The following is a 20,649-nucleotide window of genomic DNA, read 5'->3' as shown; positions in this document are numbered from 1 at the left end:
GCACAACTGCCCGTCCCCCACGCTCCCTTATGTTTCCATCGTGCACTGTAGGCGGGCGAGTTGCCGCTCTCGTGATCTGTTTCTTCGCAGGCGCGAAGCAGCAATACGCTTAGTACGCTAGCAATTGAATGTGATTGTGTTCTTGCAGTGCATTATTTTAAATCTGTGATTTGTTCGAGTGTCTAAGAGTTATATTAATTGTGAATTATTAAGTTTTTAATTTCCCAATTAAGCGATATTGTGAAAAATATGGCAGAACAAGTTTCTGGAGAGGTTTGTGTTGAAAATGACTGTGTAATAGAAGGTTTATTAAAAGTGCATTTTAACCGTCGTACATAACGAGAAAGTTGAAATTGTGAAAATGGAAAGACCAACTCCTGAGTTAAATTTGTCCATGGACATAAAAGAAAAACAGCGAGAGTACACACGCCATTTCACTTCAACATCATATGGTAAGTGGAATTGGTTGTGTGGTACTTCTAAACTGTCTAAACTATTTTGCTGGCCATGTTTGTTATTTAGCCGCGAAACTAATGTGTGGTCAAAAGAGGGGTTTTCTAATATGAACTCCCTTCGAACGGCAGTCCTAGAATACGACAAATCAAAAGCTCATATTTGTAGTAGCATGAACTTTGCAAACTTTGGGAAGACAAGAATTGATTTACAGCTAGATAAGCGAAAAGCTCTACACATCAACCAACACAATGCTCTTGTGAAAAAAAAAAATCGGGAGATTTTTCTGCATCTTATTAACGCAGTCTGCTTTCTAGGAAAACAAGAATTGGCTTTTCGGAGTCATAACGAGAGTGTGGAATCAGACAATATAGGAAATTATATTGAATATTTAAGTTCCTTAAGTGAATTTGACCATTTACTGGCCAATCATCTTGAGAGTTCAACAGTATTTCGTGGTACTTCTCTCGCAATTCAGAATGACTTAATATTTGCTATAAGTGGGGTTATGATACCCCACCTAGGGAGTGCAGGACCTTATAGTTGGTGGTGAGGTTTGAGTACCTCGATGACCCTGAGAGCTATGCCGGCGGTAGCGTAGCTGCTGGTAGGGCCTCCCATGCCGGACAGGTCAAAGGAGAGAGGTCAGACGAAGAAGCACTCCAGAAGAGGATATCCAATGGCTTCTTAGGCGGATGAAGAGTTTAGCTCTCAACGGTGAAGAAGGCAGAAGAGATTACCTCAGGATAGGGAGCTGCTGCCTTGCAGGATGGGAGTTGGTTCTCCAAAGGCTAGGGGAAGACATCCTCGATTACAAATTACCTGGTCCTCCAGGTTGGGGGTTAGGCAGAGGGCTAGCAACCCACTACTGGAAAACAACTTACGCTACGTTTCCCATGAAATATGATACAGCCGGACGGATTAAACGGAATAGACTCTGCTACGTAAACGGACACTGAATTTCGGTACATGGAATGTTCAGGGTATTAATGGAAAGATCAACGAAACAGTAAGGGAAATAAAACCTCTGGAAATTGATATTATGATACTTACTGAAACAAAGAAAAAAGGAACTGGGCAAGAACTAATTGATGATTATATCTTTTTCTGGAGTGGGGTAGCGAAAACAACAAGAGCAAAATCAGGGGTTGCAGTCCTCTTGAAAAAGAAATGGAAGAAGAATATAATAAACTGGAGAGAAATTAATGATAAGATAATACAAATAACAATGGACATACATGGCATAAAATTAGATATTATAGGAACATATGCCCCAAATAATGATGCTCCAGTAATTGATAAAATAAATTTCTATGATGATTTAAGAGAAACTGTAGATAAATGTCCTGATGGGCATGAATTGTTAATTATGGGGGATTTTAATGGACATGTTGGAAGAAGGATCAGTGATGAGACTGTGGGACCTTGGGGAGAGGATAAAGAAAATGATAATGGACAGAGATTGGTTGATTTCTGTAAAGAACAGGAATGCGTTATAATGAATGGAAAATTTAAACATAAAGACATTCATAAGTTTACTTGGTTAAATCCATCAAAAAACCAGAAGTCAATAATAGACTATATTATTGCAAAAAAACGCGAACAATTAAAATACAGGACGTGAAGGTGAAGAGAGGATTAGAATGTGGATCAGACCATCATGCGGTTATTGCAAAAGTTGCATTCCCATTAAAGGCGAAATTTAAACAAGTAAAGAAGGAAAATGGTAATGGAAGGAATGTAATAGAAGAACCGACATATATAGTTAATCTATTGCAGGACGAAAGTATAAGGTTTTAATATCAGAGTAGATTATCCTTGAAATTGAAGGTAATAAATGAAGATTGGGAAGCTAAGGAACTGTATGAATTTCTTAAAAAGTCTATAATGGAGGTGGCAGAGGAATCTTTAGGAAGGGAGAGACAAAGTGGAGGGAGAACAGAATGGATAACCAAGGAAATACTGGAAACAATAGACCATAAGAAAACTCTGTATAATAAATGGCTTAGCACAAAATCTAATGAGGATTTGGAGCAATATAGGGAATGCAAAAGAAATGTTAACAGACTGGTTAAGTCAAGTAAGAATGAATCCTGGGAAAGAATATGTGGTGAAATAGATCATGAATTGGGATATAATAGATCGGCACAAGCTTTGAGACTGCTACGTAAAATGAGAAAGTCCAACAACCCTTCACCAGTACTACAGCTCATAACTATGAATCAGTGGGAAAACTATTTTCAAGATCTGCTAGTTGAGAGAAGGAATGAAAAGGAAAGTGATCAAGATATAACTATTAGGAATGGAGTGGAGCCGATCTCGGAGGAAGAAGTTAGAGAGGCATTGAAGAAAAGCAAGAGTGGTAAGGCTAGTGGACCTGGTGGTGTTACAGCAGAGTTATGGAAATATGGACCTCCTCTGTTAGTAAGGCTTATTACTAAGATGTTCAACCAAATTCTTGAAGGAGATGAAATTCCAGAAGACTGGAAAATATCATATATTTCCGCTATCCATAAAAAAGGGGATAAGAAGGATCCCAACAACTACAGGGGAGTAAGTGTCATGCCTTCCATTAGCAGGATTTTTAATAGTATCATCAAGAATAGATTAGAGGAAGAAATAGAAGGGAAGATATCGGAAGATCAGGCAGGCTTTACTACAGGAAGGAGTTGTATGGATAATATATTTAATTTGAGACAGATAAGTGAAAAAATGTATGCTAAAGGAAAGGAAACACATTTAGTATTCATTGACTTAGAGAAAGCATACGACTCGGTTCCTATAAAGCAGTTGTGGGAAGAAATAAAAGGTATTGGTGTTAGTTTACCCCTAATAGCGTTAATTCAGAGGCTATATAAAGACTGTCAAGCTGCTGTTAAGATAGGAAAAAGGTTATCAGCTGCCTTCTATACAACCAAAGGCTTGAGACAAGGCTGTAGCATATCCCCTACCTTGTTTAAAATATATATCCAACAGATACTGAAGCAGTGGAATAATTCATGTCGAGGAATGGGAATTCCAGTTGGAAATGAGACAGTGCACTCGTTGCTATTTGCAGGCGATCAGGTGATAATTGCGCAATGTCGAGAAGATGCAAAATTTATGGTAAGGAAACTCCTTGAAGCATTTGAAGCAGGGGGACTGAAAGTTAATATGAGTAAAACCGAATACCTGGTGATAGGTGGAGATGGACGAAATATAAAGTTGCCCCAAGGAATAATTAAAATAGTGAAGGAGTTTAAATATTTGGGGTCGGTTTTGCATGAGACTGGAAACTGTAAAGCGGATATAGATTATAGGATAATGCAGGGTAGAGGAGCAATAAAGATGTTGAATGGAGTGCTATGGAGCAGGACAATAACAATGCAAACAAAAAAGAGAATTCTTGAGGCTATAGTGGAAAGTATATTGACATATGGGGCTGAAGGTTGGAGTCTATCGGAAGGCCACAAAAGTAAGATACAGGCAGTTGAAATGGACGGCATAAGGAGAGGTGCTAGAATATCCAGGCTGGAAAAGAGAAGAAACGAGGATGTTAGAAGGATAATGAACATGGAAGAATCGGTGATTGCAAGAATAGAGAGTAGACAACTTCAGTGGTATGGTCATGTAAGGAGGATGGATGAGGGGAGGTGGCCAAACGTGCTACTTCAGTGGTCTCCAGCTGGTAGAAAGAAACGAGGAAGGCCTAGAAATTCATGGAGGGCTGGAATATTGAGGATGATGAATGATAAGGGACTAAATGAGCAGGATTGGAATGACAGACGCAGATGGAAAATGGGAATAAAGGGTAACCACTGAAAAGTGGAGAGGCCCTCAAAAGTAAGTAAGGGGTTATGATAAAGAACATAAAACCTTTTGTGGCCATTGTTGTTGATGAAACAAGTTACTGCTCTAATCAGAGTCAATTGTCCACTGTTTTAAGATACGTCGACAGTACTGCCAATGTTCAAGAACGGTTTATAGGATTCACAAATGTCAGTTCGGACAAAACTGCTGCTGCTTTGTTTCAGCATGTGGAAGGTGTTATAGCAGAATACAATGTCGGCAATAAGTTAATTGCACAGACATACGATGGTGCTTCAGTAATGGCGAGAAATATTAATGGCTTAAAAACAAAAGTTCAAGAAAAGTATCCTCAAGCACTATTTGTCCATTGTTACAGCCATGTTCTCAATTTAGTTTTGCAACAAACTACTTCATCCATTCCAGAATGCCGCATTTTTTTTTCAAAACACTGTCGGGTTTAGCTGCATTTTTCTCATCATCTCCTAAAAGATCAGAAAACTCAAGGAATTTATGAACAAGAAACTCCAATGACTCTGAAGAAAACTGGGATGATGCTGTAAATGTGCAGGCTCAAGGATATTTGAATTTTTTCACACAGTTTCAGAATATATTTCTTCTTGAAGTCTATGCTAGAGTGTTCGCACATACAGATGTGCTCTACAATATTCTTCAGACAAAAAGTCTAGACATAGCATACTACTTGCAAGAAGTATCAAAGTTAAAAAAAAAATACTATATCCGAGTTCAGACGTAGTGGGTTTCCGTCCATATGGAGTAATATGGAAAATGAAAATTCTTCAGCCAATACAATGGAACCACCATTAAAGCGAAGAAAAGGAGATGATGAATTGAAATACAGGCAGCTGTACTACAGCATACTAGATCGTATGCACATGGAAATTACTGACAGATTTTCTGATTATGGAAAGCTTCAGTTCACACATCTTCTAGATTCTCAAAAATTTTCTGCTTATAGAGAAAACTTCCCGAATGAGGCACTAAACAAATTATTTCAGTCCTATAACAGTCACTTTGATCAAGTACGTTTGAAAAATGAATTAAGTGTAATATATTCAGCAGAAGTCTTTGATTTTTCGAACAAACCTATCCATGAAATATTATCTGCCATATATGAAAACCAGCTGAACCAAGTTATTCCTGAAGTCCTTAAATTGGCAACATTAATTGTGACAATACCAGCTACGTCAGCATCAGTAGAAAGAACATTTTCTGCGTTGAAGAGAATAAAATCCTACTGTAGATCAACTCATACACAAGAACGTTTATCCGGCTTGGCACTAATATCCATTGAAAAGTCATTTCTACAGAAGCTTTGCAAGTGGCCCAACTGTAATTTCAAGGACGAAGTCATCAACGTATTTTCGTCCCAATCAAGACGTCTGGAATTCACATAAATATGTAAGGAATTTTATTATAGGGATTTTAAAATATATTTTGTGTAATAATAGGGTCAGTGGTAGCCCAAACCCTTTAACCAGTATACGCCACTGTTGTCCAAGTCCGACAGGTGGCCTGGGTGGCATTCGTGAATCATATGCTGACAGGCCATCCTGCCTCAGATGCCTTCCTCATATGTGAACATGGTAAGTCCCAGGACCCGGAGTCACAGGTCCTTTTTTATATCAGCATCGGAAACACGTACTACCTCCAAGACTTCATCCCAGAGTATTTTACTATTGCAGATGGATAAAATAAAGGGAAAGTGGAGAGTGTTGTTGGAATTATAGAGGTTAAAGGGGAGTACGTCGAGAAAAAGCCTCTGCAACCTCTGTTTTTGTCTACGATTCCATCACGATTTGGCCGGCCACAAACGAAGCGCATGAATTGCATTTTCAGCATAAAAAACAATGGGGGAAAAAAGCAAATATACGTAATTAAATAGGATAGATATTAAAGAATTCCGTTCAGACGAGAAGACATCGACTTAAAGCAGCAGTTCCCAACTTTTTTTTTGTTTTTTTTTTTTTTTTGTTTTTGTCTTTCGTATCCCTTAAGGGGAGAGGATGGTATTTTTAAAAACTTTTTTCCTATTTGGTGTAAATTATTATTTTTTTGTATGTAGAGAGCTCATAGCTGTGGCAACTCAACCAAATAAAAATATTTTGAAAAAAAAATTATTTGGGGCCCAAATTTGAAAAAATATACCCAATGCAGGATTGTACTAAAACCGATATATCTAAACCGTTTTTAAAGATAAATTCAAACATATACCCAATGCAGGATTGTACTAAAACCGATATATCTAAACCGTTTTTAAAGATAGATTCAAACAGTTTTTGCAGTGTATTTGCAAAAGTATGTTCTACAAACTGTCTATAACAGAAGTTTGATATTAGTCCCTACGTTTGTAAAATAAACAATTAAATTTTAGCAACAATTTTCTGATTTCCTTTCTTGCAAACAAACGGACGTATAATAACTCTTCTTCTAGCTAGCTCTGCCATCTTCTTCAGGGACGAAGTGAAGAAGATGGCAGAGCTAGCCGACGAAAGCTTGGAAGCTAATCTCCAACTCACCTGGCTGAGAACCCGAGAAGAGTTATTCTACATCAAACGCCGGGAAAGCCTCAAGTCATACAAACGGACGTATTTTTAAAATGAAATCAATTAACAAAATTCTGTTACAGAGAAAAGTTTCCTAATAGTCTAAAGAATGTGTGTTCTAAATTTCATGCATGTATCTGTAATAGTTTAGAAATTATATCCATTTTGTCTGGCAATGTAGCAAAAAAAAGTGAAGTTACTGGAAACCGATAAAAGCTGGCGTGTGATTTAAAAATCCATAGAGCATGAAGTTTAAAAATGACGTCTCAACATCCGATAAGGGCACAAATACCCACAAAATGTTATGCAATGCATTCCACACATATCAAAGGGTATTTTAAAGAAAAAAAAATTTTTGAAAATTTAATTTACCGGAAACAACAATAAAAGTGGGCGAGTGATTTAAAAATCCATAACGCAGGAAGTTTAAAAATGGCGATCCACACATATCACAGAGTATTTTAAAGAATTTTTTTTTAATTTAGTCATATTTAATCAAAAATACCATCCTCTCCCCTTAACTAGGCTTTTACTGAAACTGTACCCCTAACTCCTCTCCACACATTTTTTACTACATTACTTATATAAGATGTAATAAAACGATTTTATATATCTAGATTTGTTTTTTTTTTTAGTTTAAAGTAATAGAAACAAACTTGGCAAAAGTAATATTTATTTAACAATTTTCTGAAAGTAATAATATACAGTGGAAGCTCTTAAGTTCAACAGAAAACAAGTTCGACATCCTTTAGTTCGACTGCTTAAGTAGGAGAATTAGACACTGCCCTATACGAGCACTAAGAAATGGGTTTGCCATTTGAATGGGAATTGGTTCTGTGTCTTGTAGTGATACTTGTTAAAGGAAAACAGAATATTTTATTGATTAGGACATCCATATTTAATCACTGATTTTAAATTAATGAACTCTTCTTTTTCTATTTGAGAATTGTGCCGTTTGTGAGAGGGAACTGTCGAAACCCACTGTGATACTAGAAGCGCATACACATGTCTCGGGGCGGGCAGGAAATGCAAGTACAGTACTGTATTCGTTGATGGATAACCAATAAGAATTTGTATTCATTTCACCTGCCACACCCACTACCCTTATTGGACTGAACTTTTCAATTCTGTTCAGTCGAACTTAGGAGAGTCTACTATAATGAAACCTAATAACTGTGATAATTGTTTCATTAATATGTGTTTATAATGTTACAGTATCAAATAATACAAATTTTACAAAATTTTGTAGCAACAAAATAAAAAGTTTAAATTACGAAACACATTTAAAACAATTTCAGAATTATTTTTACTTGTATCATCAAGTACTGCATGGCGCGAGGCAACGAGATGTAAAATGTCTGTCATTTTTGGCTTACATCTGAGTGACCCGAGGCGTAGCTATCCCAGGTTGAGAACCGTGGATTTAAAGGAACAATAGATTTAGATAGTGGGCATAGAATATGCGAAAGCCGTTTATACAAACAGATAACTTTGTTTATACATAAACATAAAGGAAAAGAAGGAAGGGAAAGGCGGAGGAGGAGAAGAGCAGATGAAGATGCCGTGAAAGTGTTGCTCAGAGACCACAACCTGGGACTCACAGCTCTACTAAGCATTTCACCGAATCCGCATTATCATGGCCTTCTTAATGCAAGACTTTTTTGTGCAAGTAGGCCTACCTGCACCGCGACTTCCTTGTTGCAAAGTCAAGTGTGAAGGCCATGGCAAGGTTGAATGAAGCCTTTCACGGTTATGCAGAGATTTGAATTTGACGAGGTATCAGGCGATTTCTCAATTTTAGTTCGGAAAAAAAAAGCGAAGACCGAAAACCACTAATACTGACTGCGAGTCCATATTCTAGAGATCGAGCGCACTTCAGTACTACATGAAATATACTGTATATAGATTTTTAAGCTTACGTTTATCCTCTGATTGAGGTTCTGTCTGATATGTACATCTATTATTAGGCAGTACATCTCACTTGACGTTATGTGTCAGAGGAAGAACAATTGAGGACCGATTTTGCAAAACTTGCAAACTGAAAAAACTAAATTTTACAGGAGAGACAAAACACTACAGTAAGCAAGTTTTGCTGTATGTCTCACTTATTACAGAAAGCAAGTTTTGAAAAAACGATCACACTTTGACACACTACAATGAAGAGAAATAACCCAATTTCACTAAGACGCTTTGAATTTCATATAGAGGCTGCCTTATGCTAACGTATCCATAAAAATCTCAATTTTGCAAATTTTGCAGTTAGCAAATTTTGCAAAAACGGTCTTCAATTGTTTGTATACATCTGAAGTCTGATTAGCAGAGCAGAGTATTTATAGAGATCGCGAAAATCACGACATAATAGATATACAATAGATTTTTACTAATCTTTACAAATTAATTGATTCTGATTAATAATATGCGGTTAAAATAATCACGATAAATCGTGAAATAGAGTTCTAATAGCGAAATATGAACACATTCATAGTCTGAGTTTTTTTTTTCGGATTTCATTACATAGTAGACTATTCAAAAGACGGAAAATTCAACATTTCACTAATAATTTGAAAGTGTTAATTTTTTTTAATGAATGTGTGTTAAATACAGTCTCAATCCAACAACTATTGTCTATTGGCCATACCGCACCTTTACCAGAATCCAACGAACCTTTAATGTTAATTATTTGGAAAGTAATATTCATACTGAGATAACAATCCTATTCCAAAATAATTATATTTTCCAAAATTTCCATTAATCTCCGCCAAGAGTACAAATCAATCTCCAATAATCTCCGCCGACACCAATATTAAAAAAAGACAAATGATAAAATTAATCTCCATAAATACCTGTCCCTGCTGATTAGTGTAATATGTAGCTAATCGGCGACATATGCAATGGAGGGGGAAAGAAACTGGCCACCCTCCCCCATTAACTCCTGGCCTAGTTGCCTCATAAGTGATACTGTTTGGTATCACTTTTGAGGTTCAAGACCTGTCTTCGGACAGTTGACTAAACAACAACAACAATCTTACGCTTCTGATTACTGATGACCATTTATATTAAATGAACTTCTTTAAGATACTAGCGTATATGAGAGGAAGGTTTTCACTCCTGTTTGCCATGTTTGTAAGTGCAGTGAGTGAGACTTGGAATACAGACTGTGTGCCACAGACTGTCTCAGCATATCCCAGCTTCTAACACCATTATTCCATCAATTAACTTTAACAGTATATGAAACAAGGAGTCAAAACCAGGATAGGAGAAGAAATGTCAGAGGGAAGTAGAATAGGGAGAGGAGTACAACAAGGATGCTCTTTATCATATACTCTGTTCAACATTTACTTGGAGGATTCACTGAAGAACTGTTTTCAGAACGTGGAAGGGGTGGTAGTAGGAGGAATGCGAATAAAGTGCATAAGATTTGTTGATGATATGGCGTCGGCAGAAGAAGAGGAGACGATATTAAGGGATATGTCACTGCAGCTAAATGACAGCTGTGAGCAGTACAGGATGAAGGTAAATGCAAACAAAACGAAAACCATCGTTATTGGAAGAAAAATAAAGAAGGTAAACTTGCGAATTAGAAATGAGGCACTAAAATAAGTAGATAGCTTCAGACACTTGGAGTGTACTATAAAGAATAACAAGAGTTGCTGCCAAGAAGTCAAAAGGAGGATAGAAATGGCAAAGGGAGCTTTTAATAGAAAATGGAGCATCTTCTGCGAATTTCTGGAAAAAGAACTAAGTGAAGTGCTTTGTGTGGAGTGTGACATTGTATGGGACAGAAACATGGACATTACGACGAAGTGAAGAGAAACGACTAGAAGCATTTGAAATGTGGATATGGAGAAGAATGGAGCGTGTGAAATGGACAACATAATAAGAAATTAAGCTGTGTTAGAAAGAGTGGTGAAGAAAGAATAATACTGAAACTGATCAGGAAGAGAAAAAGGAATTGGTTGGGTCACTGGGTGAGAAGAAACTGTCTATTGAAGGATGCACCGGAAGCAATGGTGAACAGGAGAAAAATTCGTGATATAAGAAAATATCAGATGATAGGTAAAAGGTAAAGGTATCCCCGTAACATGCCATGAAGGCACTTGGGGGGCATGGAGGTAGAGCACCATGCTTTCCATGACCTCGGCACTAGAATGAGGTGGATTGGTCGGCACCACGCTCTGACCGCCTTTTACCCCCGGGAAGAACCCGGTACTCAATTTTATAGGAGGCTGAGTGAACCTCGGGGCCGTTCTGAAAGTTTGGCAACGAGAAAAAACCCTGTCACCACCTGGGATCGAACCCCGGACCTTCCAGTCCGTAGCCAGCTGCTATCAGATGATAGACAACATTAAAATATATGGGTTATATGCGGAGACTAAAAATAGGAAACAGTGGAGAATGCTGGGTTTCCAGTGAAAGAACTTCCCCTGGGCTATGAATGAATGAATATACTGTAACTTAATACGTACTCCATTGTCCTATGAGGAAATGTCAGGAAGGACAAAATATTCTCTTGTTTCTTTGTATCTAATCACTAATCAGCTATTTGAATTAAACTGGTTTTAACGTAGCCAAGTAAAATTGGAACACCAAAAAAGAAATTCGACCTGTAAATCATAAGAGACGAAAAAGGTGTGAAAATGCTAAAGATAGGGAACAATGAAGACTAATTACTGTGAAATACGCCAAGGTCTACCACGAGTTGCCGAGTCAAGAAATAATAAAGGCAATTTAAAATGTTTGTTTATCTTAGAACCTTTCTCTTGTAATGAAACAATGAAACTTGAACCACAGTAATAATGTTAACCTTCTAAAACAATAGTGAATTATAATTAAGAAGAGAATGTTGGATTTGTTCTTATGTAAAGTAATTAAGCTTTAATATCACTTAATGATCAAAGAACATGACATGCCTATGTGAGAAATATTAAACCAAACACACACACACAAAATAGAGTGGTATGGTTGGATATTCAACGTTGTTGCTTTTATGGTATGGTATAAAATTTTAAGAGTTCATCATGACATGATAGTCAGTAATATAAAAGAATAATGTTGACAGACATTAAATACGTCGCGACATGTTCATAAATTCAGTCACGTAAATCTGATACTGTCTTCGTGCAGACATTTTATTTGACTTACATGATCAACACTTTTTATTTATTGTCTAAGGGGAAGATTATGTATAAGAAATTAACGAACTTACGTTAAAAATTAACTTTCTAAGCAAAATAATTCAAATAGTTGGGTGAATTAGACTTATGTTACAAAATAGGATATTAGAGAACAGTGTGAATTTTTACCAATAGAATAATGGATTACGGAGGCCTACTAGAAAAATATCTGAATATACTGAACATCTATATAAGATAACTAAAAACAAATTTTGGAAAAGTTATTGAAGACGACAGCGCAAAATGGAAAAAGACCTTGTCAAAAATGGAGCGGCTCTTTTGTGTATAATTACTTGAACAGGTTACTAACCTAATTAAAGGGCAGAAGAATAATAACATGTTTAATGAGACTTAATCAATAACGTTCTCTAATTTGTATCAGAACTAAACCAAACTGAAGTGGCTGGGTGGATGGATGGATCGATGTATGGAAAATGACCCAGTATAGCTAGAAAATTATATCCATGCACTCCATCTAGATGTGAAATAACGACATACTTTGTATCATCATCATCATCATCATCATCATCATCATCATCATCATCATCATCATCATCATCATCATCATCATCATCATCAGAGATCGGATTTTAAAGGGAATCCCTTTAACATGAAATAATTAATTACGATGTTCAAAACTATCTTCCACTGACCAGATTATGTAGTTTTGACTTCCCTTTCCCCCCCTTTTTTAGTCCATATTCCTTTTTTTGCCCTTTTTAAAAACATCTCTTATTTTGGTCCTTTTTTACAGAATGTCGCAAACATTTAGATAATTTTCCTATATTTTTCCGATAGGCCTATAACTTCCTGAGCAAGCGAAAATAAATATCGTTCTTCTTCTGATTCCAGACATTGAAAAACTAATAAAGTATGCTGATTTAGAGTTCAGGATAAAAAGAAAATTTTCACCTCTGGTTCAGTTGATGTTGAGCGGTCATTTTCTGTTTATAAAAGACATTCTGCATTCAAAGAGGCAGAATTATATTGAAACATACTGAAATGTTGAATGTGATCAAATACAACACTTTCCTTATGTTGTGAAGCGATAAATATAAGCTTGCGTGTGCTATGTGTATCCATGAATGTGCTGAAGTGTGTTTTCAATTAAAATAGCACTCTTTTGAAGGAGTAATATAGTCCTTCTTGTAGTCCTTTTTTGACTATATCAAATACAACACTTTCCTTATGTTGTGAAGAGATAAATGTAAGATTGTGTGTGCCATGTATTTCCATGAATATGCTGAAGTGTGTTTTGGGGAGTAATATAGTCCTTTTTCAAGTCCTTTTTTTTTGGCTATAACTTTCCCTTCTTTTCCTTTTTTGATGAAAAATTTTCCCTTTAAAATCCGGCCTCTAACTATCATCATCATGGGTTACACCAAAGGTTGAAAATGATTATGGCTTCTTACATCATTCTAGCATATCATTGCATGTCTCACAATTCTAACATTTCCACGGACGTCCCACAGTTCTCTTTTGTTGTGGATCTGTCATTAAACGACTTATATAGAGATTCAAAATGTACTTTTTCTAACTGATTCTGTATTGTAATTAGTTTAAGAAATTCTATTTTGTTTGTTTCAATTTTCCTTAGATGCCATTTTTAACAACAGTCTCTAACGTATGTTAGGGCCCGTTCACACGGTACGGAATTTTCGATATTTTGTGGATAGCAGTGTAAACACAGATTTTATCCCTTGCACTGCCGTCCGCTAGAAATTGATTCGAATAAATGCCCGTTTCGAGAAATTCTCGTACCGTGTCCTAACTGAGAGATCTGCATACTGGATTTTATAAAACTTGAGTATAATCTTGCTTTTTCTTGGAAGTTCCTCTTCGTTGTTATTAACTTAAATATTTTAATCACTCGGCAACTTAATTATTGAATAACTACATCAGTTAGGTAAAATCTAAATATCTGGATGAGAAATTATTTTAAATATGGAAAGGTTAATTTATATATAATAAATGTTAATCAAAATCATAATAGAATGGAGAATATTAAATAATAGCAAAGTTTATCATTTAGCCTATATCGAAATACTAACATAATAATAATAATAATAATAATAATAATAATAATAATAATAATAATAATAATAATAATAATAATAATAATAATTTCGTGGTGCGACAGCCCATGGAGAGCCAAACCCGACCAGCCAGCTGCTGGCTTCACGTCCATATGCCTCGACGATGCTGGGTGGGCGCCGGTCGTATACATTGCCTGAAATTTCTTCTTCTACGAGGACTCGAACTAGTGCTTATTCCATATCAAGTCCAAGGCATAACGCCTTAGACCACGGAGCTGCGGTGCTGAACGAAATGCTGACAGTTTTTTAAATTAAAAAAGAGGCACGGATGAATCAGTCACTTTATCAGAGATACATAAAAAGAAAAGTTGAAAAATTATTTTAAAAAATCTCCAACAAGAGAAGAATTTTAAGTAGACTCCGAGTAAGATATAGCAATAGGCTATATTTGAGGAAATTATTAAAAAACTTTCTAAATTAAACTGGCTTGAAATTGCACTGTGATCACTGCAGCTACGAGCTTACATAGCTAATGTAAAATTTGTATGATGATAGTAGACCCTAATAATAATAATAATAATAATAATAATAATAATAATAATAATAATAATAATAATAATAATAATAATAATAATAATAGTAACACTAATAATAATAATACTAACAACAATAATAATAATGAATACTAACACTAATAATAATAATAATAATAATAATAATAATAATAATTATTATTATTATTATTATTATTATTATTATTATTATTATTATTATTATTATTATTATTATTATACTCGTAATAGTGAACATATTGAATGAGACAATAAGATATCTGAAGTGGAAAATTGAAGTTATATTTTGTGCTGCAGGCTACAGTGGAGGAGCTGGAGGCAGCCGTAGAAATGGCCCTTGAGGTAGGGTACAGACACATCGATGCTGCCTACGTGTACAATAATGAAGAAGCCATTGGCAAAGTGCTGAAGAAGTGGATCGGATCGGGAAAGATCAAGAGGGAAGACCTGTTCATTGTTACGAAGGTAAATTATATTTTATTTTAATTTTCTTTCAATTGATTCCACATGGCCCGGAATCAAAATAAAAGTACCTTAGAAACCAAGTCAAGATAATGATTTTTAAGAATATAAAGTGGGCAGTTGTAAATTTCTATTAGTACTGGTACGTACATGAATTTCATTTCGACAGCCAAAGTTTAGAAAGAAACAATCCACAATTTTAAGATGAGACATTCGATATTGGTAACCGATGTTGTTAAAATAATTCTTCCAAAGAGATAAAATTATTTCATTTCCCGTTTAAAATTAACATTTGAATCAAGTTTTGTAATTATTTCATTTATGCCACGTCTTATATGCAACATTATTCTATCGGTCATCTCTCGTCTAGATACGTAAAAATTCAACTGTGGTAGACATTGTCTTCGTCTGGAGCAGGGATGCAAAACTGTGGTACAATTGAAGCACACGCCATAAGCCGGAACATGTAACTCATTCTTTCCCTGCAAACCTCGCATTATTGTACGGTAGGGGGAGAAGAGAAGAGAGAACGGTATGTTTGCCAAACGTCACAGAAATTTCATTGAAGGCTCCGGCCTTGTGGATGGGGAAACGAACTCTTTTCCCATGCTTCCACCTCTTTCTTCCCCAGTTCTGCAACCCTGGTCTGGAGTAATTAATTCTTCCTCAAAGGATATCCGCTCAGAAATAAATTTACTCATATTCACATTGTCTGGGAAAGTTTTAAGGTACTTGATCTTACCTAGAAGAATATGAAATCAATCAACTATTACAAATATATCAAGTTATTTGAGACACATTGCATTATTTTGAATATCTATATTTTCATTTCATTGTATGTTAAAATCTTTGATCTCAATTGTAATAATTCATTCTGCTTAATTCAACTACTACATGGTGTTTCTGTTTGTGTTACCACAATTAAAAAAAATGTTACGAGTAGATAGGCCTACATGTATTCTAAAATAATGTTTAATTTTATATTAGTTCTGTATAATTTGAAGAGTGTCCCGCGCCGTGGCGTCGTGGTCTAAGGCATCCTGCCTAGGATTCGTGTTACGGAATGCGCGCTGGCTCGAGTGCTCATGGGGGAAAAAATTTTCTCATGGAATTTCGGCCAGTGTATGGAACCGGTGCCTACCCAGCATCGTGATGCACTTGGGGAGCTACGATAGGTAGCGAAAGTCAGCTATAATGGCTGGGGGATCATCGTGTTAACCACACGATACTTCCACTCTGGTTGGATGATCACCCACCTCTGCTTCGGCATGTGAACGTGAGGTCAGCAGCCGGCTGGTCGGTCTGGGTCCTTCAAGGGCTCTGGCGCCACGGAAAAAATTTGAAAAGTAGTAGAAGATGCGTATTTTAAGGAAAAATATCCTCATTTCTCATGTCAAGTTCTAAACAGTAAGTTAACTTAGTCGCTCTCGGTATCGCAGTTGTTATACCGCAGGCCTTCTATGCTCGAGGTTGCGGGTTCGATCCCGGCCGAGGTCGATGGCATTTAAGTGTGTTTAAATGCGACAGGCTCATGCCAGTAGATTTACTGGCATGTAACAAAACTCCTGCGGGACAAAATTCCAGCACACGGGCGACACTGATATAACCTCTGCAGTTGCGAGCGTCGCTAAATAAACCATAATTATTATGAGTTATTTGTGTGTTACAGCTTCCACCTGTTGGCAACCGACCTTCTGGTGTGGAGAAATACCTGTCTCGTTCACTGGAAAAGCTAGGTCTGGATTACGTGGATATGTATCTTATCCACGTGCCTTTTGCTTTCCTGGAAAGAGGAGAAGAGATTCATCCAGCAAACGAGGATGGAAGCATGCTTATTGATCCATCTACCGATCTTATAGAAGTTTGGAAGGTATAGCACTGATATTTATTTGTGTTTATTTTGACTTGTGTAAACGTGTAATGTCGTAGGTGGGGAACTCAACCTTTTTCATGGGAACATGACCATGTTTTTTTATTTTTTTATTTTATTAGGTTATTTTACGACACTTTATCAACAGCTTTGGTTATTTAGCGTCTGAATGAGATGAAGGTGATAATGCCGGTGAAATGAGTCCGGGGTCCAACACCGTAATTTACCCAGCATTTGCTCGTATTGGGTTGAGGGAAAACCCCGGAAAAACCTCAACCAGGCAACTTGCCCCGACCGGGAATCGAACCCGGGCCACCTGGTTTCGCGGCTAGACGTGCTAACCGTTACTCCACAGGCGTGGACACCATGTTATTATCTAGTTCTGGTAGCAATAACATTTCCCGAAATATGGACTTAGGCCTGACTCGATAAATCGATATGTTAATGAAATACGTATTGAACTGAGTAGTGTATTCCAAATTGAATTACTGCAGACTCTCGTCTTTTAAATCGACATTGCATTTTTATAGCTTTATCATCTCGTAATAGTTCCTGTAGTTAAAAAAAAAAAAACAAAAAATGGGAATTTACCCATCAGAACTAGCACATTTCTGGTTTACATATCTTTAAAAAGACACTGTATTAAAAACGCTGATATCCACCGCTGTGGAGTAACGGTTAACATCCCGGACCGTGAAACGAGCGGGCCCGAGCTCAAATCCTGGTTGAGACTAGATGAATGATTGAGACTTTTTTCGAGGTTTCCCTCAACTAATAAAGAGCAAATGATGAGTAACTTTCGGCGCTGGATCCTGGACTCACCTCACTGGCATCACCATCTCATTCAGACACTAGGTATAATTAACAGTTGATAAAAGCGTCATAAAATAACCAACTAAAAATTACTGATTAAACACCGTTTAAGAGCGAACTATTTTCTACAAAGACGGTCAGAATGAAAACTTTTAATGTAGGACCGTTCAATAAAATACAATATGGAATTTCATACAGTAATATAATGAAACAAAAGAGTCGTTTTAATGCGTAGGAACTCTGCAAGATTTGTTTCATACCCTACCAAGTCTCAATGTAAACACCATTCGTAGCTTTACATACATCAAACTTGTTTTCTCTTAAAGTACGCTGAATTATATCAGACGTAATGTTAGCTAACGCGTCTGTAAACGTTTCTTTCATGTGATGCAGGGTACGGATTTTCTCCGAGGAAACAATGTACAACGGCTTTACATAGCCTCACATATCCAAATATATGAATGATCGTCACAAACAATCGTGCACCAATTCGCACCATACATAATTTTCTTTCGGAGCATCACCAATGTAGCTTATTCGTAGAACTCATTTGGTTGTTGTGGGCTCCGTGTTTTGCGATCATTGTAACTACTACCTTATTTATTGGTGTAGAATAGCTTCGTGCGTGAAAATCAAATTTTCAAGTAGTTTTCGTTACTGTTCATTTAATCTAGCAAGTGATTCTCAAAATTCGACTAGATTGAGACAATAATCAACTGTTGCCGGTATTTAATGTTTCAATTAAATATTGTACACGTAAAATAGCACCCCTTCTCTGGCTCCAAGAAACACTGACCTCTCACACATTAATTGAAGGGTTCAGAGCCATAGTGGGCTTACTTACTTACTTACTGGCTTTTAAGAACCCGGAGGTTCATTGCCGCTCTCACATAAGCCCGTCATTTGTCCCTATCCTGAGCAAGATTAATCCATTCTCTATCATCATATCCCACCTCCCTCAAATCCATTTTAATATTATCTTCCCATCTACGTCTCGGCCTCCGTAAAGGTATTTTTCCCTCCGGCCTCCCAACTAACATTCTATATGCATTTCTGGATTCGCCCATACGTGCTACATGCCCTGCCCATCTCAAACGTCTGGATTTAATGTTCCTAATTATGTCAGGTGAAGAATACAGGTGAAGAAAACAATGCGTGCAGTTCTGTGTTGTGTAACTTTCACCATTCTCCTGTAACTTCATCCCTCTTAGCCCCAAATATTTTCCTAACCAACTTATTCTCAAACACCCTTAATCTCTGTTCCTCTCTCAAAGTGAGAGTGCTATAGTGGGCTAAGCGCCATTTATTAAAATGCAGAAAGCAAGAATTAAAGTTAAGTGAATACCATAGTTTAATGAAGATTAAAGTTAAGTGAATACCATAGTTTAATGAAGATTGACATATCATTTAGTTTTAAGTGTATACTTTATATTACTTGGTGTATGTTTCCATTCAATTATGGTAATAACATAATTTTAATCCTTGTTTTCTACGTCTTCAGTAAATGTCTCTTGGCCCACTATGGTTCTGAACCCTTCAATTTCTTTATTTGAGTACGAAATCCCTAAAATCTTATTTCATGACATTGAATAACGCTAGTGTAAAACGAAAGAGAACATTTAAAAGGACGATGAAATTAACTACAAAGCTACAGTATTTACTTAAAGTTTATTTAATAAATGAGTGCCGAAATGCAAGCGTTCTCTAGCCCACAATAAAAATGGGAGGAAAAAAATAGAGCTTCAAGTCATTTTGAGGCTCGAATGATTACAATAATCGCCGTAGGACGTGGCTTGAAACTCTGTCGGTTGTAATAGAAATATGGTGTGAAGCACAGGTCGGCAAATATGAGGTCATATAAAATACAGCCCGAAAAACTCAGCAAAGTTGAAACTAGGAGGCGGAAGGCATGATAAAAGAAGCCGAGGAACACCTTCACTATCACTATTGCAAGTTTTCAGTGCGCAGAGACGGATAGTGAACACACCCAAACTAAGGAGATGTTGAAATAAGTTTATGTCAGTGTATATTTGCTAATTTCGTTCATTTTTGTTTGATTTTGGTTCTTCTTTCTGTTATTTTTCACACAATTTAAACATTATGTTGTTGTTTAGTCAACTGTCCGAAGACAGGTTTGAACCTAACAAGTGATACCAAGAAGGCACCACTTATGAGGCACCTAGACCAGAAGATAATGAAGTAGGGTGGCCAGTTACTTTCCCCTTCCATTGCATACATCGCCGACTAGCTACATATTACAGTAGTTAGACTTCAGATGCATACAAACAATTGTTCTTCCTCTGACACATCGTCAAGTGAGATGTACTGCCTGATAATAGATGTGCATATCAGCCAGAATCTCAATCAAAGGATAAAATATTATTATGGATGTGCAATTAATTCTTTAAAATTAGGAATCAAACTGACCAACAAGATGTTTGTCTGTCATATGCGAAATTCTCTTTGACTTTGCAACTTTAATTTCAGAAAAAAAAAATTCATACATACGCATATTATGTAAAACAAAGAAAAATAGTCGTGATAGCAAAATATCTAAGAATAGGGCATTTTGACTTTCTAAGCATTCTGAAAAAAATGTATTCCCGTCAATTCTTTACATTAACTTTTCATGTAAGAGTAATTTAATAGACTTCCGAGTTCTGCTTCTAGATATGGACTCACATTCATTATATCTACACTAAACTGATTTCTGTATAATTGAAAATCCATTTCCATGCTTTTAAAATCATTAAATCATTTGTTGTTAAAGTCTACTTTCAGTCCATTCAAGAGGTCGCAAGAGTGACTGCACACAAAAAAACTTTTTTTCTGATAAATTTGCTTTCCATATATCTATCAGACGTACGAAAGAGTTCGTTATTCTTATGCAAACGGCGATAAGTTTTAAGGTGCTCT

At 36.4% G+C, this 20,649-nt stretch overlaps 1 protein-coding gene across 1 annotated transcript in view; it reads left to right on the top strand.

The window, feature by feature from the left end:
• The window catches only part of LOC138699955 (aldo-keto reductase family 1 member A1-like), a 56,764-nt gene that overhangs the window by 20,814 nt on the left and 15,301 nt on the right, over nt 1-20,649 (top strand). Inside the window, exons 2-3 of the mRNA XM_069826188.1 lie at nt 14,886-15,053; nt 16,720-16,920. Coding sequence (XP_069682289.1) covers nt 14,886-15,053; nt 16,720-16,920 — 369 coding nt within the window. The remainder of the gene's footprint in view (nt 1-14,885; nt 15,054-16,719; nt 16,921-20,649) is intronic.

This window comes from Periplaneta americana, chromosome 5, assembly GCF_040183065.1.
Source record: "Periplaneta americana isolate PAMFEO1 chromosome 5, P.americana_PAMFEO1_priV1, whole genome shotgun sequence".
In the NCBI taxonomy this organism is placed as follows: Eukaryota; Metazoa; Arthropoda; class Insecta; order Blattodea; family Blattidae; genus Periplaneta; species Periplaneta americana.
This window is presented reverse-complemented; position numbering and strand designations above follow the sequence as displayed.